At 40.7% G+C, this 18,992-nt stretch overlaps 1 protein-coding gene across 2 annotated transcripts; it reads left to right on the top strand.

The window, feature by feature from the left end:
• The first annotated feature begins 13,314 nt into the window (after positions 1–13,314).
• On the top strand, positions 13,315–16,066 carry LOC147005228 (PRAME family member 8-like). 2 transcript variants are annotated; one of them, XM_085836237.1, is made up of 3 exons: positions 13,315–13,622; positions 14,084–14,674; positions 15,499–16,066. In XM_085836237.1, exons 1-3 carry the CDS (start codon positions 13,336–13,338, stop codon positions 16,064–16,066), a joined length of 1,446 nt encoding a protein of 481 aa, XP_085692363.1. In that variant the 5' UTR covers positions 13,315–13,335. The 2 variants fall into 2 exon arrangements, with proteins under 2 accessions (XP_085692363.1, XP_085692364.1); XM_085836238.1 differs by having other exon boundaries at positions 13,336–13,622; positions 14,084–14,204; positions 15,499–15,687.
• The last annotated feature ends 2,926 nt before the right edge of the window (positions 16,067–18,992 follow it).

Here is an 18,992-nt window from a genome sequence, read left to right as displayed (position 1 = left end):
CCTCTTAGGTCTCCAGTCAGAAGGCTCCTTGGGAAGGATTCAGAAAAAAAAATATGTACTTTCAAGACAAAGTTTGTAAAACTTCCTCACCATTACATCAACCACTAAGCTTCAGAGTTACTACTCTGACAGTGACAGAGAAATCAATTTACCTCTTCAACCTAAACTGGTGGTGGAAAGACAGAGTCCCACAACCAGGGACTTTCTATCAACCAAATGTGCACATAATTTTCAAATCAAAATACTTCTTGTATGACCCTTTCTGAAAAACAATCTTAAAAAAAAAAGAAAGAAAAACAAATTCAGAAATCAAAGAAAACCAAACCCCAACCAACCAACCAACTAAACATAAATCCTTGTGATGTGGATCATCATTAATTCCCAGTAAGCAGAATGACTTCAGTACATTTCTACAATTTTTAGGGTTTCTTCTGTCTGGGAAGCAGATCATGTACATAGAGCAAAGCTATGTGGAAAAGATGAAACGCAAAGCCTAAGGCAATACATATGCATAACTCACAAGTATCACTCGAACAATTGGGCATTGAAGGAAATCAAAGATACATGGTCTACAGGTCTAGAGTGTGAGGCAGGGTCTCTCTCTCTCTCTCTCTCTCTCTCTCTCTCTCTCTCTCTCTCTCTCTCTCTCTCACACACACACACACACACACACACACACACACACACACACACACACACACACACACAAAGTCAGTGAAGGAGAAACCTGAGGGAACAGGTTAGTCAGAATGATTTGTTTTCCAGCTTCCCAGGAATCACATGGCCAGTTCTAAGAGAGTTTGAACAAGATACAGTATCCTTGTCTCAAAAAAATTATATGAAGCACACTAATGAACTAGGTAAACTATCATGGAAATATATCGGTGACAAAGGTAAAAATTCATTTGGAATGAAACCCAAGGTCTTCAACCTGTTCCTCTAAAGGAGTCTAAACTTCTCTACATCAAACTGCATTCATTACCCAAGGAAAAACCAGTACATACCAGTTGAGCACTGCAGAGAAGTCTCTAAGTCCCCCTGCACCAGGCTGTTATCCAGGCTGCAGGTTTCTGAGTATGTTCTCTGGTTCCACTGATGCCTTTATATACCTCTGTGCTCACCCCTCCCTATTGTAGCCACACCCTCCAATCAAAAACTGGAATTGGATTTCCTGGTTTAATCTCCACCCTTCAAATCCCACATCAAAGATCTAATCGTTTCATTGGTTGAATCAGAAGGACTTGTGTTCATGTACTCTCCAAACTTCCTCATCCCCACCCTCCCCCAAAAGTTTCATGGATAAATACAAATATTCCACTTGTTAATTAACCATAAAACATCAAGTTTGTTGAATTGTTCCTTCATTTACTTAAGGTTTACTTAGTTTTCAATTTGTTCCAGGGATCTTGTCATGCTCAGAAGCTAAGTGTGTTTTAGAAGTCTAATTCTAGAAATTCAACTGCCTCAGAATCCTTCTTATTGGTAGGATTACTGTTAGGAATAAACAATCTGGTTGGATTTTATTCATGGGACCAGAGTCATTTCCAGTTTTCATCTGCTAAGGGTTTAATCTGTTATTGATCAGAGACATAGCATAATACAAAGGTATTCTTTTTGCTGGATTAGGGACAGAATACAGTGTCAGAGTTAGGAATATGTACTGGAGCACAAGGGCTGGAGTGGATGCTCTGTCAGTAAACTGTAGCAGCAGCCACGCAAAAGGTAGGGCAGGAGCAAGGCTTGATTCCATTACTATAGTAGCCAAGGTGTTGTGTGTGTACTCAGTTGGTAAGGAGCTACCCAGCATTCAGGGATTCCTCTCTAAAACTCTATGTGCAACAGACAAAATGGGGCATGCTGGTAAGCTCAAAATTGGAAGTGGGAGGTAGGAGGCTCATTTTAATGTCATTTTCAACCAAATTGTAAGCTGAAGTATAGTCTGATCCCTACAAGACCTGCTTTCTAAATAGATAAAAGCAAACATGTAAAGGAAGGTGTGAGGGAGATGGTGGCCTTGGATGCTCAGGAAATGTTGCGGCCCGCCCGCAGTCCACAACACGAACGGTTCACTGAGAATGGCAGTTCCCTGCAAAGAGAGGAATCTAGACGGGGCGGGCGGAAGAAACAATGGAGTCAAGACAACATTCTGATCAAGACTCAATTTAATATTTCCAGACACTCAGTTTATAAAGGAAGGGGGAGGGAACCCAATTTCCCGCCAAGTAACTCAGGGTCCAGTAGCAGGACGAACATGTGTGTGCCTCCAGACAGCAAAGGCAGGTTCCAGCAGTGGGCGTGGCAGGACGAATGAGCCGGTAGCTCCACCCTTGAGCAGGCAGGTTCCAGGCTGGGGGAAGGGAGGCCACATTTCCCCCCATTAGATAACAAAACAAAAATAAAAAAAAAGGGGGTGGCCTGTGGCAGAAAAATTATCTATGTTCAATAGTTTTGTCTGAGTTCCTAGGGCTAAAGAAAAAAAAAAACTATTTCCGTGGGATTCCCTAACTATTCTAATGGTAAACTGTATCTGGCTGAGACTGTCTTAAAAGCACTGACTGAATAGCAGCACTGGGCTGTAGGCTCTGACTTTATAATGCTAATTAGTGCTGAATAGGTAGCTACCTGTTTGCCTTTTAAGTAGGGTGTTGGAACCCTGGCTGAGTTTAACTAAACAATTTTAGAATAACACTGAACTGATAATTATCCACAATTTTGGGTGAAAGGCAGGGGGACAGGGAGAAGGGGTTAAGACCAGCTCTTTAGTACAAGGCCAATTGGCTTTTTTATTTTTTTGGGAGGGAGGCAGTGAAGGGCTTGCCCTTACGACAGCAAGGTCTCCAATCTCTCTCCCCCCTATTAATTAAGTTTAAACAGGCAATGCTTAACAGAGGTGATCAAATGATTTTATCATCCGTAGATGAGTGGGCCTTTAACCTTGACTTGGGTGGACATTGGCCTGATTCCTCCCGTGAGCATTGTAACAACTCACATCTGTGGCTCTTGGTATCTTTTGGGGAGGGGAGGCAGAGCCTTAAGTATTTTTGGTTTTTAGCTGGAGTCAGATACCAACCTCTTTTAAATCAGGTGTGTCGCACAGGGAACTCAGAAACGGTCAAACTGGACCTTCCCTCCGCAGTAATCTCCTGCGCCAAGCGGTACCCATACCGTATTCATATGATTATGAATCAGTTGCGCAATTCTGAGTTATTGCGAGGTCTCTATATGAGACTTGTCAACCTCAGATTTAGCAAGGCCTAGACAAGAATTATGTCAGTATTAACACCATTAATTTTGGTTAAAATAGGAGCTGAAAGTCTTTCCTCTTCATCTATGTTATTCCCAGTAGCCTGAGGAACTAAGGACACCTTGCAGTAACAGCAAGGGTGAAAAGCCAGAGGCCAGCTAAGGGACTAAGCCTATATCTATCAAAATAAGAACTAATCTTTGTAAATATATATGAAATTTCTACTTCCCTAGCTCTCTTGGTAAATCTAAATCTTATCTTAGACTGAAAAGCCACATGCTGGGATGTCCCTGGAAGGGAGATTAGCAGAACCACCTGTTTGCTCGTAGGGGCGGGGCGGAGAACCGGAGAATGTAGATTGACCTGCTTGAGAGAAGGAAGAATTCTAAACAATGAGAGTGTAGCAATGTAAATTTTCTGTTTGGAGAAGTCAAGGTACTTTATTTAGATGCAAATTATAAAGCTAAAGCTAGTCTCCAGCCTCCTGTAGGGGGAGCCAGCTCAGAGAGTAGCAGGAAAACAGCTTTTTTTTTTTTTTTTTTTTTTTTTTTTTGGAGCTTCAGTTTCCAGCTGAATTTTAAGCAAAAGAGGAATTTTAGTCCTCAAGGTGATACTTATAAGATTTGGAATGTGCGTTCATCTGACTAATTAATCTCTCGAAAAAACACAAACCGATCCCTTTTCTCAGATTAGAACTGGATCTGGACCCTTTCATTTATTAGTCAGGGCGTCCTTCCATTTTACCAATGCATAAGAATTAGAAGTAACTGGGTGCCAGTGGCGTTCCGCTGCAGACTGACCTTTAATGTCAGTTTGCAAAAAGTTTAGGACAAATAAGGTAAAGGCAAGGTGAGCCTTTGGTGACCTTGGGGAAATGCTCTGAATTAACTTTGCTAGGTAAATTAGAATATAGGAATCTCTAATAATTGAACTGAATATTAGACCAGTCTAAGATTGAGTTAGAATGGCTGGTCACACTGAAGAAGAGTGAAAAATCATTATGACTCTATTAAATGACTAATTTTACTAAGTTTGAATATACAGTCTCTGATGTACTATTGCCATAAAGTTAAAAGGCTAGAAGCTAGTCTAAACTGGAAAAATGACAAGCAAGGATGGATCTAAAACATGAATTTAATCTTTTAGTCCTTTTAATCAGGACACTGAGTTAACTTACCTGTCAGCTCAGCACACGAATTACCAATATGTTTCTGTAGAGTTCTGTGGAGAGAACCTGTTTTTCCCTTTCCTAATAAGGTAGCTGTTTTAGGATCAATTTATAAGCCAATAAGTAGATCCTTTTAAGATACTAAAAAGCATTTATTAAATTTGACATTTTAATCTCAAATTTCGAAAATAAAGGTATGTTTTAAATAGTGTGCATGGAAATGCACTAAATAGTATATATGGGGATACAATTTCTCTCTTTTGTCTTTTAAGAGGTTAAAGTTTAAAATTTTACAATATCTAACCTTTTGAATTAATAACTTTTTGGACAAAACATTTTAAATATTTGGCTGTAAAGGGGCAGTGACTAATTGCACTTTCAATTATTTTTCTTAAGGAACGGTTGTAACTAGAAAGCTTGAAAAGTTATTAAGAGTCACACGTGCATAATTTATTTATTTATTAACTAGAAATATGTATAAGCAATTGTAAATTTGAGAATTAATAGTATCTGAGGGACGAACAATTTTAAGTAATTATGAGCTCAGAGATATAGCATTGACTATTAATATATAAATTAAGGTTTGATTGTTCAGCATTTTAAAACACCATCTACAGCACACAACCAGATTATTTGTGCTGGAATAGGGGCAACTGTGTCTTAAGACTCCGCCCCACAGCAGCTAGTTGGGCCCACGTGGGCTAACGATCGGCTGGGAGGATGAGAAAAATGACTTTACAATAATGTTTTTTCTGGCCAATGAATTGTCTTGGGCACAACTAATTTTTAATTACCAATTAACAACAATTATAAAAGCTTTCTTTATTTTTTGTAAAACCTTTGTAGTAAACTAAAACACTAAGTAACAAAAGGATACTGTCTCTGAATCTTTTGGGTGAGAGCAAGGATTTAAGGTAAACTTCCCTTGAGAAGCATTAGTTAATAAAATACTTTCCACTTAGGAAACAATATATACTGAGAGATTAAAACTTTTGGCTTCTTGTAAAGAAGCAGAAACAATAAACATTTTTCTTACATAATGTAAAGCTATATTAGCCATACATAGAGGCAAAATTTTCTAGTGATTACCAGTTTACTAGAAGCAAAAATCTTTGAATTTAAGCATTATTTTAAACATCTGAATAGATCTGTAACACTGTTAAAAAGAAATTTTCTTGAACACAGGGAAAAACTTTTTTAGGCATTGTTTGCAAAACAAAAGAAAGGGCCACAAGCCCCTCTGGGACTGCCCAGAGCCCTGTATTGACTCAAAGGTAAAATACTTTTTAATCTGAGCATTAATCTTAAATTTGCAATCAAACTGCAAGCTGCAGTCAATGGAACAATGGCAGTTTTAACCATAATTTTTAAGTTTTTGTGCAAGGTTAGGATAATACCTACAACCTTGGGAAAGCAAAACCTATGTTTAAAACAATTTATCACTGTTAAAATCAATATTAGAAGCATTACTATCATATTACGAAGTTTGGATATCAATTAATACCTATGAATACCTATTAAAGCAAGCTTTAACGCTTTAATAAAGAGGCATTGCTTTATATCTTATCTTAAATTTTATTATTTAGGATAGGAACCACATTAATCATTATCTAAACTAGAAATATCTTAAGAGACTCAGCCTCTGAAGCTTAATCTCAAACTTTAACTCGCTTCAGGGCCTCACCAACTTTTTCCCAGGTTCCACAATCTATCGTTTCTTCTTCTTTGAACCATGGACAACAGCTATCTATCTTATCTAAAAAATTTCTGACTTTGAACCCTTCTTTCTTCCACCTAAGCAGTTTTCTAAAAAACTGCAGCACACCGCCTGTCTCCGTATCTAGTTCCGATTAACGAACTGCTGACCCCAAGCAGAACCAGTGTTGGGTCAGCACTGGTTCAAACTTGATTCGTATCTTACCGCATCCTCAGCAACACTTTACAAAACTGAAAATTTTTTTTTTTTTTTTAGGCTAGCGCTAGCATGTGTACCTGTCCGTTGCTCCGATGCTCCTCCCATACGAAGATTCTTTCCTTTCTTGTGGAGCTCCACACAGCAGTCGTTTCTCTTAACATCCCTCTGCCATTCTTCAGGTCCCAGTTCTGGCGCCAACTGTTGCGGCCCGCCCGCAGTCCACACCACGAACGGTTCACTGAGAATGGCAGTTCCCTGCAAAGAGAGGAATCTAGACTGGGCGGAAGAAACAATGGAGTCAAGACAACATTCTGATCAAGACTCAATTTAATATTTCCAGACACTCAGTTTATAAAGGAAGGAGGAGGGAACCCAATTTCCCGCCAAGTAACTCAGGGTCCAGTAGCAGGACGAACATGTGTGTGCCTCCAGACAGCAAAGGCAGGTTCCAGCAGTGGGCGTGGCAGGACGAATGAGCCGGTAGCTCCACCCTTGAGCAGGCAGGTTCCAGGCTGGGGGAAGGGAGGCCACAAGGAAACTTAGAGTATGTCAAGTAGGATCAGCCCGACAATGCTTTCTCAGGGCTATGAGATGTGATGTGGGTCTTGGGCTGGAGACTTGCCTTAGAAAGAAGAAACACCTGTCAACCATCTATTCCTATCATCTACATGGTGGCTTGAAATGATCTGTGAGTCCAGTTCCAGCAAATGTGAAACTGCCTTCTGACCTCGAGGGCAGCAGGAATGTGAGGACTGTCCATTCATAGTTGTAGGCAAAACATCCCTACACATAGAACAAATGTTATTAAAACAACAAATTTATACTGGGAATGGCAGCATACACATTTATTCCCTCCCCTCAGGAGTCAAAGTTTGACTGATTCAGGGAGTTCAGAGCTACCCTAATCTAAATAACTAATTCCCAACGAGTGAAACCTATGGAGTGAGGATCATTCATAAAATTGAACCAGAGCTGAACAGATTGGCACAGGACATTAATCCTAGCACTACAGTCAGAGGCAGGAGCATCTTTGATTTCAAGACCAGACTGCTCCTCAGAGTGGCTTATGGGACATGTAGGGCTCTTAAACAAACAGACCATGTCTCAAAACAACAAAACAAACAAACACACAAACAAGGTGAAGTTTCTCAGACCGTGCAGGAACAGACATAAACCCCAGGATTAGGGCAGTAGAAGCAGGTGAATCTCTGAGGTCAAGGTTAGTCTGGTCTACAAAGTGAGTTCAGGAAGAACCAGAGATCGGTAAACTAACCAACCCTGTAAAAAAAATCAACCAATCAATCAAATAAGCAGAGAGACAAAAACAAACAAAAAATGACCAAAACAAAAAATAAAATTCTCAAACCTCAAGGTAGCTTAAGAGCCAGTGAGATGGCTCAAAGGGGAATGGAACTTGCTGCCAAGCCTGAGTTCAGTAGTAGGACCCACAGCTGTACTGAGAGAAACCACTTCAGTTTACAGTCCTCTTACTCTATATGCTCAGTCCCCTGCTGACACACCAATACACAAATGAACTAAGACAAACATCATGTACAAAATACAACAAGATCTGATCCAGGCTGGTGGTGCATGTTTCAGTGGACTGATGAAGGATGACCCCCAAACTACATAATGTAATTCTGTGTCTCCCATTCAAATGCCAACAATCAGAGCTGGGTGATTGATGGGCAGCTCAGCCTCTTGTCCTGGGCTTCATGAATAAAAATATCTGCAGAAAAACTCCTTGGGTCAAGAGAAAAGGGCTTTCTCCAAAGTGCAGGTCTCCTTGGAAAAGGAAGAAGAAATCCAAAGTCGAAAGATATTCAGAGTAAAATAGGACCAAGAGAAAGGAGACTTTGAGCTGGATGGGGCTCATGACCAGGGAGTTATGGAGCCTAGGGGCTAGGATTGACATTGCCGAGTAAATTGGCACCACAGTTGTTAATGGAAGAGCCACAAGTACCTCTGGCCAGAGATAACATTAATGACACCCTATTTTTTTATTGGATATTTTCTTTATTTACATTTTCAAATGTTAGCCCCTTTCCTGGTTTCTCCAGTGAAAAACAACCTTCCCCTATGCCCTCCCCCTCCCCTTGCTTACCAATCCACCCACTCCTGCTTCCTGGCCCTGCCATTTACCCACACTGGGGCATACAGATAAGTGAATATTAATCTAGAAGCCCAGAAGCTCAGATTACCCAAGATAAAATTAACAAACCACATGGAACTCAAGAAGAAGGAAGACCAAAGTGTGGATACTTCTATCCATCTTAGAAGGGGGGAACAAAAAGGGGAGCATAGAAGGAGATACAGAGTCAAAGTATGGAGTAGAGACTGAATAAATGACCATCTAGAGACTGACTCACCTGGGGATCCATCCCATTTACAGTCACCAAACCCAGACACTGATGTGCACACCCTTTTGAGCATGCATGAAAAATGTCACACCTCAGAGGGAATGGAGGCCTTTGTATGCATACGCAATGGTGGGAAAAGGCTTCTTCAGGTCCAGGCTTTGTTCTCAATGAGAGACAATAGATCCCTGATCATATTATATTGCAATAATTTTTTTTCTAGAGATTTTTTGTAATTGACCTGTGTCCCTCTGAGCAGCATTTCCAGGCTGTCCTTGGGGAATTTCATGCACATTAGAATCTGTTGTTTGGGTGGTATTGTTGCACCAAGGTTCTAGGAGATCTGTCCTGGGGAGGTTGACCTTCTGTTCCATGCTCATCAGAGTAGAAGGATGGAAATCATGGAAGGTTTTCTTGATCTGGTTTATTTCTTGTTTGTTTGTTTGTTGGGTTGGGGGGGGTATTTTTTCATCTGTCTTTGTTTGAGGGTTTCCTCTGGACCTGACTGAGGCTGAGATCCTGCTACTAAACATTGTTCTCTGTTTGGCCATGAAACTTCTAGCCCCCTTGCTCGTCTGGTGCCCAGAGCTTTTATTCTGGTAGCTTGGTGCCCACTACCACCTATGCAGATGTAGCAGCTCCTTCAACAACTGTGCCTATAGTATTTAGCCATTCACATCTTCCTAGCACACAATTCATTTCTGTTTTCACCACTGAGCCACACCAGTAGGACCTGGGAAGGAACATTGTGAGCTTCAGAGCAACACATTTTTGCTGCCCAAAGCTATGAACAATCATTTTCTTCCTTGAGTGGTGATTGAATTTAACAGGCAAAAGCCAGAGAATACAGACTGGAAATCCAAAGGAACTGATGATTTTGGCCTCTCCCGTCTATTTTCTCCAGAAATTTGGCTATCATAAGACATTGGTCACATCTAGCCTTGATCCTCAACCTTTGCATGTCTTGAAAATCTCTACTAGATGTGCCTAGAGAGTAACCTCGGGAGTCATTTCAGAATCACTTCTTCCAGGGGGACAGCATCAGTGACACTGGTTCCTATAAAAGTACAGAATATAGATCAGTTTCTTTCCAGTCCAGTGTACACCATGAAAAGGCTTGCTAGCTACATGTTTGTGAACAAATTCTCTGGAGGCACTCTCCTCAAGATTGTGTCTCATTCAAGGAGTCACTGGCCTTCTCCATGTTTCTGGTTCTCTCATGATCAAGAGTTCTATAGCTCCCAACTTTCAAGCTTCTAAAATTGTACTATCTCACTTATCATGTCTGGATATTTGGATCCTTTCCTGTAAGGAACCCCCATGAAATTCCTTATAGCTGCCTAGGTAAAATAGTTTCCATCTATAACCCTGTCTGCGTGCAAATTAAAGAAGATACTATCTCTGCCTCTTTGTGTAGTATGAGCCTTCAGCCTGTCTAGTTCCTATCTCAGTGGCATTATCTGTAGACAATTTGCTAAGCTGACACTCCTTCATGTTAACCAGGTATGGGATAAAGAGATGGTTCAGGAGTTAAGAGCATGGGGGACAAAAACACAGGACCTGACACAAAGAAGCTGGGATATGAACCTGAGGTATCTGCTAGAGAAGCCAGTGCTCTAACTACTCAGTCATATCTCCCTCCTGTTTTCTTTGCTTTTCCCTTACTGAAAATATTTCGTTCATACAATGTGTTATGATTATGGTTACAACTCCCCCAACTCCTCTGAGATCATCCCCACATTATTTTCCATCTCAATCCACACCCTTTTTATCACTCCTGAGAAAAGAAGTCCCATAAAAACAGGAAAATTGTACCTCTAATAGGCAAGCAAACACGTTATAATCTAAACGGAAAATAACATAAGTAAACAAAAGTGCATGACACAACTTTCTAACACTCAGATCTGCTAAAATGCCATTGAGTTTGCTTTGTTTTCCTACCTACAACTGGTCAGTCAGTCTCCCCTTAAGAGAAGGATTTGCATCCACCAAAAATTTCCATTTAACTCCAAGCAGTGGTGGTGCACAACTTTAATACCAGCATTTGGGAGGCAGAGGCAGGCAGGTTTCTGAGTTGAGTTCAATCCAGCCTGGTCTACAGAGTAAGTTTCAGGATACCCAGGGCTATACAGAGAAACCATGTCTCAAAAAAACAAAAAAAGAAAAAAGGAAAAGAAACTTCCATTTAACAAGTTTAGTGTTTCATTTGGTAAACTTTATGGATTGGAGACAGCTTCTGGGTTAGAAATGGGAGCTTCGCTCAATACTGTCATGTGGTACAAATTTGTGCATGCCCTGTGCCCACTGCATCAAGCTCTCTGAATTAATTGTGCATCGGCTCTGCTGTGTTTTAGAAAGCCTGGTATCTTCAGCTGAAGGACGGCTATTATGAACATAGTCAAGCAAGTGTCTTTGTGGTATTGTGGGTCCTCTTTGGCTTTCTGTCTGGGAATGGTAAAGCTGGGACTAGAAGGTAGATGGAATCTCAGATTTTTGAGAAACTGTCAGATTGATCTTTCAAGTGGTTGTGCAAGTTTGCAATCTCTCCAACAATAGAGATGTGTTCCCCTTGTTCTATAACCTCCTCACCATGAGCTGTCAAATGAGGTTGAGAGCTCCGATTCAATCACTGAAAAGGTTGCATGTTACAAATAGAATTAAAAGGGTAGAGTTTAATCTTGTAATCCAATTCCAGTTTGGGATTGGTGGGTGCGGCTACAAAAGGGAGTGGTGAGCAGAGAGGTATATAAAGGCTTCAGTGGAGCCAGAGAACACATTCAGAGAACTGCAGCCTGAATAACTGTCTTGTTTGAACAGCACTCAAAGACCTGTCTACAGTGTTCAGAACTAGTAGGTAATGATATTCCCCTGGGTCATGTGGTTTGATGTAGAGACATTTAGACTCCAAGTTATGACAAAAAATGTTACTTTCTATCTTCTTAGAAGTACACATTGAACACCTGGGGTTTAATTCCAAATGAAGTTTTAGCTTCATCACAAACGTATATGTTCACCAGCTGATTTCATTATTATGGTTGATTTTTTAAAAGAACGTCTTTCTATTTTGTTTAAGATCTCCTACAAATGGCCATGTGGCATTGGGTAGGCTGAATGCCAATAACCTCCTTACTCATAAGCCTCCTCAATGCTAAGATTACTAGTGCGTTCCCTTGCACTTCCATTCACTCAAATGTTTGTGCTTGTTTTTGTGAGTTACTGGCTCACCTGGAGACCTGAGGACCATGTATCTTTGAACACCTTTAACTCACAATAGCTGGAGTTACACTGGGAGTGTATTAATGTCTCACTCAATGTCTTACCTTGGGCATTGACTTATATTGCTTTTCAGAGCTTTGATTTTTTTTTTGATATGGTCTATATTTGGGACCCAGGCAATTATTATTGGGACCCTGAAAATTATAGGAACGCATTGTCATCATCATGCTTAATGGGTCAGTATTGATCCAAGACATAAGAGTTTTTGTGTGTGTGTTTACTGTCTCCATGATTGTTGTTTGGTACGTTTTTGTTTTATTGGTTCTTTTGTTGTTTTTTTTTTCTTTTTTCCTTTTCCTTTTTTGTTGATTATTTAATTACATTTGAACTGTTGTTCTCTTTTCCAGTCTTCCCTTTGCAAGCCCCCCTACCATCCTCTATCCACGTTTAGTCTAAGACAATACTCCCTTACACACATACACGGTCCCCAATAAACCCTCTAGCATGCCTATTCCCAGGGGCAAAAAGCCTCCACAGGACCAAGTATCTCCCCTCCCCTGGATACCAGCTAATTTAATCATCAGCTACATATTTATCCAGAGCCATGGATGCACACATGTACAAACTTTGGGTGGTGTTTTCATCCATCAGATCTCATAGGGGTCAATTTAGTCGATATTCTTGTTCTTCCTATGGGGTTTCGATCTCTTTCACCTCTTCTGTTCTTTCCTAAGCCTTCCATTGGGTTCCCCTGGCTCAGTCCAATTGTTGTCTATAAGTGTTTGAAATTGCCTTACATGCTGGCACAGCCTCTCAGAGAACAGCCATACCAGGCTCCTATCTGTAAGCACATCCTGGCACCAACGACGTTGTTGGGGATTGGTGTCTGCAGATAGGATGGATCTCAGGATAGGCAGTCTCTGGATGTTCTTTCCTTCAATCTCTGCTTCATTTTTTGGCCAAGTTTTTCATTAGATGGGGAAGATTCTAGGTTAAAATTTTTGAGATGGGTGACTGGGCCCTTCCCTCATGTGGTGACCATGCCTTTCCACTGGGGCTGGTCTCTTAAGGTTCTATCTCCCTTGTGCTGCACATTTTGGCTTGGGCCATCCACATTAAGTCCTGTGAGTCTTGTCAATTCAATATTTCTTTCATTCTTTCTTTTTTATAAGAGTGTGTCACAAACAAAATTTTTGATCCAAAAATTAGATACCCATTTGGTGATAGAGAGTCTGCCATGATGCCAGTGTTGGGGAGTGTCTTTCCATCACTTCTTAGGATGAAGAGGTCAATTGATGTCTCTACCATTGCATGAGCAGTCACTCAGAAGCTTAGTGGTTGATGTGATGGTGAGGAAGTTTTATAAACATTGTCTTAAACGTATATTCATTTCTAACCCTTCCCCAGGATCCTTCTGATTGGAGACCTTTAGAAGATGAGTGTTCATGCCCCACCCACACTCCAGAAGCTGGCAATTCAGACTCTGGTGAGAGAGGAGGCTTTAGGCTTGTCTGATCTGGAGGAGCTGGCCTATGGACTCTTCCCAGCAATATTCAAGGAGGCCTTTGATGGCAGACATATCAAGCTCATAAAGGCATTGGTGATAGCCTGGCCTTTCCGCTGTCTCCCTGTGGGGGCATTGATGAAGAATCCTGACCTGGAAACACTGCAGGCTGTGTTAGATGGAGTAGACATTCGACAAACCATAGGGTTACACCCCAGGTAAGCAATTTCAAAGTACTATAGAAGGGAGAACAAGGAATACACATTAGACATTGTCAGGGAGATTAACTTTGTCATAAATGGATCAGATGCTTCTGATGGCATCATCAGGCAGGAATACAGGGTGCTTGATAGCTACTGTTTATTTGTACTGAGCACAGTTGGATATGGATTAAACTTGAATATGGGACTAGAGTAAATGTGGCCTCATAGTAGAATGAGCCTATCCCTGACATCCCCACAAGAACTAATATAAGTAAGGAGAAATAAAGTGTACCTTACTGAAAGAAAAGTATTCATGTGTACAGAAGCACAATAAAGCTTCCGTAGCATGTCCGAGTCCAAATTGGATATCAGGTCCTGAAAAAAACATACACATTAACAGGGAAGAGAGTTTAGTTTAGTTATAGGTAGTAAAAGCTTATTCAGGGTCTGCCAACATTCTTATGTTTCACCTGCAGGAGGAAAAAACTACAGTTTCTCGACCTGCGAAATGTGCACCATAACTTCTGGAACATATGGACTGATTCAGAGGACAGTGACTGTTCAGCAGAGATCTTGGAAGAAAAGCAAGCCGTGCAGGTCCGTCCCAGATATGCACTGAGGCAGCATCTTAAGGTCACAGTTGACTTGTGCATCAGGTCCTGCCTTGATGAAGCACAAGCATGGTTCTTGAAGTGGGCCCAGAAGAGAAAAGGCTCCTTATATTTCTGCTGTACAAAGGTGAAGATCTGGACTCTGCCAGTAAAAACTCTCAGACAGATCTTCCATGTTTTTGATCCAGAGCACATCATGGAGTTAGAACTAAATACTGAATGGACTCTGTTAGAGTTGGCACATTTTGCCCCCTATTTAGGGCAGATGAGAAATCTTCGCAAAGTCTTCCTGGCACCCCTCCACAAAATCGACTTCCATTTAGCCAATAGAACAAGAGTCACTGAAGTCAAGTGTATCAAAAAGTTTACTTCTCAGTTCTCCAAATTCAACTGTCTGCAGCATCTTTTCATGTTCTGCGTCCTTTTTCTCAGAGACCAGATGAATCAGGTCCTACGGTAAGCCATAATGGAGAGCTGGTTCAGCTATCAGAGCAAATCTGTCTCTGTTTTCTTAAGGGTTATGGGGACACGATGCCAGGAAGTCACTAGGAACAAATATTTAGAGACTCCAAAGACTGGAAGTTTTGTCCTGTTTTCATGTATACTCAGTTATACATGGGAAATTTTACAAGGTAAATCAGTGTCACAAATGAGCACTCATGAAGTAGGAAAGTGATTTGGGGTAAAGGGTAGGTCAGATCTAGTAAGGTTCAGTTGAAATTCTTCCTATAATTATGGCCACCCAATGAAATGGAAACTGAAGAGGAATGGAAGTGTGTAGTGAGGAGTAGGGGACTCACAAGTACAGGGTGAAAAGAAGCTATATGCTTAGATCTGTTAGAACAGCCTTCTATCATCAACCAGTTCCCATGGGTTAAATGTTTTGAGGCCAAATACTGCTGAATACATGGGACAGGAGGTAGAGCTTGGGCTGTAAATGAGAGCAAGCATGACTGCAGAGGGAATGATATAATACAGAGTCAGTGGACCCATAGCAAGTATTGAGATACTGTCAGAGTTCTATTGGGATGAAATTTCTTCTGTGTGCTTTCTGGGATTAGGGGATGAACTAGTTTTCAGGTTTAGAGTGAGGCCAGGAGATAAATTGTGAGGTTGACATGACTGAGTGGTTTCCAACATGAAGCATCATAGATGATGTCCTTAATCACTTAGTCAAACTGATCTTGGGGCACCTGATTCCTTCTACTACTCTCTATATCCCTGCCAAACCTCTACAAGGCCATTTACCAGAACTAACCATCTGTCTCCTTTACCTCTAGGTGCTTGATGACACCCTTGAAGACACTCTCCATTACTTACTCCCTGATTTCACAGAGAGATTTGGATTCCTTCTCCTGCTGTCAGAGCCTCTTTCAGCTAAAACATCTGGAATTGAGAGGTGTGGTCTTACTGGATTTGGATCTTATGCCTCTGAGAGGTCTCCTCATGAAAGTGGCAGGCACTCTTGAGAATCTGGATTTGCAGGGGTGTAGGATAAAGGACTCCCAGCTAAGAGTCCTCCTACCTGCACTCAAACAATGCTCTCAGATCTCCAATATCAACTTCTACAACAATGATTTCTCCATGCCTATCCTGAAGGACCTTTTGCAGAACACAGACAACTGGATTAAGATGAATGTGGAACAATATCCTGTCCCTCTGGAGTGCTATGATGACTTTGCTCAAGTCTCTGTAGAAAGATTTGTCCAAATTTGTCAGGATCTCATGGATATTTTGAAGGAAATAAGGCAGCCCAAGAACAGCTCCTTTGCTACAGATATCTGCCACACATGTGGGAAGTGCTGGGTCTTTGCCCAGGAGGCCAGACTTTGTCATTGCTGGGAGTAAAATGGGAAAGTTCTGTATTTGAATAAACACTAGGCTTGGGACACATGTCCTACCTGGGGAACTCAGAACCTGTAGCTTCTGACACTGCTCAGATGGTTGGAAACAAAAGGCTGTTCAGTGACTGGTATCTTGGCAACTGAGATTGACATGGGGAACATTTGGATGAACTGTGGGAACAGGGTCCTAGTGGAGTCAGAAACACAGCTTGGCATTGTTACATGGCTTCTCCCCGGACAGACTAACTAGATGTTTAGTTGTATACTTAAAAACCTGGATGTTCTCTCAGTGTGGTCTTTGACTTTTACCAACCTATCTACCAGGTTCAGCATCAGGAAGGTTCAATGGGTGGCGAAATGGAAAGACAATGGTATTTCATGAGTGAAGCAAAGTTCTTGGTGAAATTAACATGTTACATTAAAATGAAAGTTTTCTTGACACGTCTTTCCCTTGTCCTTTGACTGGGCTACGTGTACAACACACCTGTGTGGCTGAACAATTAGGTGCACAAAACATTTAAACTAATGGGAGCAACATAGACACACCTACTATGAAGGAAGTTTAAAAGGATCACAGACAATTAAAATCTTGTACATTCAGACGACAAGGCACCTTTGGACCTATCAGAAATGCCTAAAGAGGAGAAGACAACAGAGGGCAAAGTAAACAGGATTTCCAGTCTGGCTTTGTAATCTTGACCTTTTTGTCATGATTTAATGAGATGACTGCTGGAAGCTCTATATCCATCTGTTATATTACGTGCCCCTAAAGCCTTATTCCAGTGGACTCAAAAACTCTATGAAGTACCCTATTTATTTAAAGCTATGCAATAAAATGCAGGTTCCTCTTCTACATAAACCATTTACTGTACAAAAAAAAAAAAAAAAAAGTATTTTCCGTCTTCAGTTGTAATAAGAACAGAAAAAAAAATCTCACTCAGCTTAGTCAATATATCCCCTTTCTGTATAGTAAACTATCAATAAAATAATTTGTTACTCTGTATTTATTGAACACTTAGAATATGATTTCTTTTTTTAAATATCATTGTTTTAATCTGGATTGAATAAAGCATCTAAATCAAACGACTCTGCAACGATCACCCTCTGGAAAGTAGTGAAAATGTACAAATTGAAGCCAGGCATGTCACAATTCACAATCTTGGGAAGGTAGATAAAGTTATCAACTATGGTGGGAAATACATGATCTTCTAGGCTGGTGTAAAGTACAGAGAAAGACAAAAATAAAGAACATACCTCTCTCAGGCTCGTTCTTTCTGTCTTCCCTCACACACTTTCTCCCTGTCTCCATGTCCTGTTCCCTGACCTTGTTCCTTAGGACCAGTAAACTCAAATGAGATTTTCCCACAATTAACATGCTTTCATATTCTTTTTTTTATTGGGTATTTTTTATTTTTTTAAATATTTTTATTACATATTTTCCTCAATTACATTTTCAATGCTATCCCAAAATTCCCCCATACCCTCCTCCCCCCCACTTTCCTACCCACCCATTCCCATTTTTTGTGGCCCTGGTGTTCCCCTGTACTGGGGCATATAAAGTTTGCGTATCCAATGGGCCTCACTTTCCAGTGATGGCTGACTAGGCCATCTTTTGATACATATGCAGCTAGAGTCAAGAACTCCGGGGTACTGGTTAGTTCTTAATGTTGTTCCACTTATAGGGTTGCAGATCCCTTTACCTCTTTGGGTACTTTCTCTAAATCCTCCATTGGGAGCCCTGTGATCCAACCACTACCTGACTGTGAGCATCCACTTCTGTGTTTACTAGGCCCTGGCATAGTCTCACAAGAGATAGGTATATCTGGGTCCTTTCAGCAAAATCAATGCTAGTGTATGCAATGATGTCAGCGTTTGGAAGCTGATTATGGTGTAGATTCCTGGATATGGCAGTCTCTAGATGGTCCATCATTTCGTCACAGCTCCAAAATTTGTCTCTGTAACTACTTCCATGGGTGTTTCTTCCCAATTCTAAGGAGGGGCATAGTGTCCACACTTCAGTCTTCATTCTTCTTGAGTTTCATGTGTTTAGCAAATTGTATCTTATATCTTGGGTATCCTAAGTCTTGGGCTAATATTCACTTATCAGTGAGTACATATTGCGTGAGTTCCTTTGTGATTCTGTTACCTCACTCAGGATGATGCCCTCCAGGTCCATCCATTTGGTTAGGAATTTCATAAATTCATTCTTTTTAATAGCTGAGTAGTACTCCATTGTGTAAATGTACCACATTTTCTGTATCCATTCCTCTGTTGAGGGGCATCTGGGTTCTTTCCAGCTTCTGGCTATTATAAGTAAGGCTGCTATGAACATAGTGGAGCATGTGTCCTTCTTACCAGTTGGGACATCTTCTGGATATATTAATTCTTTGAATAGTTCTTCTTGTTTCCACTTGGTTGATTTCAACCCTGAGTTTGATTATTTCATCCCATCTACTCTTGGGTGAATTTTCTTCTTTTTTTTTTCTAGAGTTTTTAGATGTGTTGTCAAGCTGCTAGTGTGTGCTCTCTCCAGTTTCTTTTGGAGGCACTCAGAGCTATAAGTTTCCCTCTTAGAAATGTTTTCATTGTGTCCCATAGGTTTCTGTATGTTGTGTCTTCATTTTCATTAAACTGTAAGAAGACATTAATTTCTTCTTTATTCCATCCTTGACCAAGGTATCACTGAGAAGAGTGTTATTCAGTTTCCATGTGAATGTTGGCTTTTCATTATTTATGTTGTCAGTCCATGGTGGTCTGATAGGATGCATGGGACAATTTCAATATTTGTGTATCTGTTGAGTCTTGTTTTGTGACCAATTATATGGTCAATTTTGGAGAAGGTCCCATGAGGTGCTGAGAAGAAGGTATATCTTTTTGTTTTAGGATAAAATGTTCTGTAGATATGTGTTAAGTTCATTTGTTTAATAACT

This window comes from Mus caroli, unplaced genomic scaffold (genome assembly GCF_978045245.1).
Source record: "Mus caroli unplaced genomic scaffold, Mus_caroli_1 scaffold_4, whole genome shotgun sequence".
Taxonomy (NCBI): domain Eukaryota; kingdom Metazoa; phylum Chordata; class Mammalia; order Rodentia; family Muridae; genus Mus; species Mus caroli.
The sequence above is the reverse complement of the archived record's forward strand: the minus strand, read 5'-3'. Positions and strand labels throughout refer to the sequence as shown.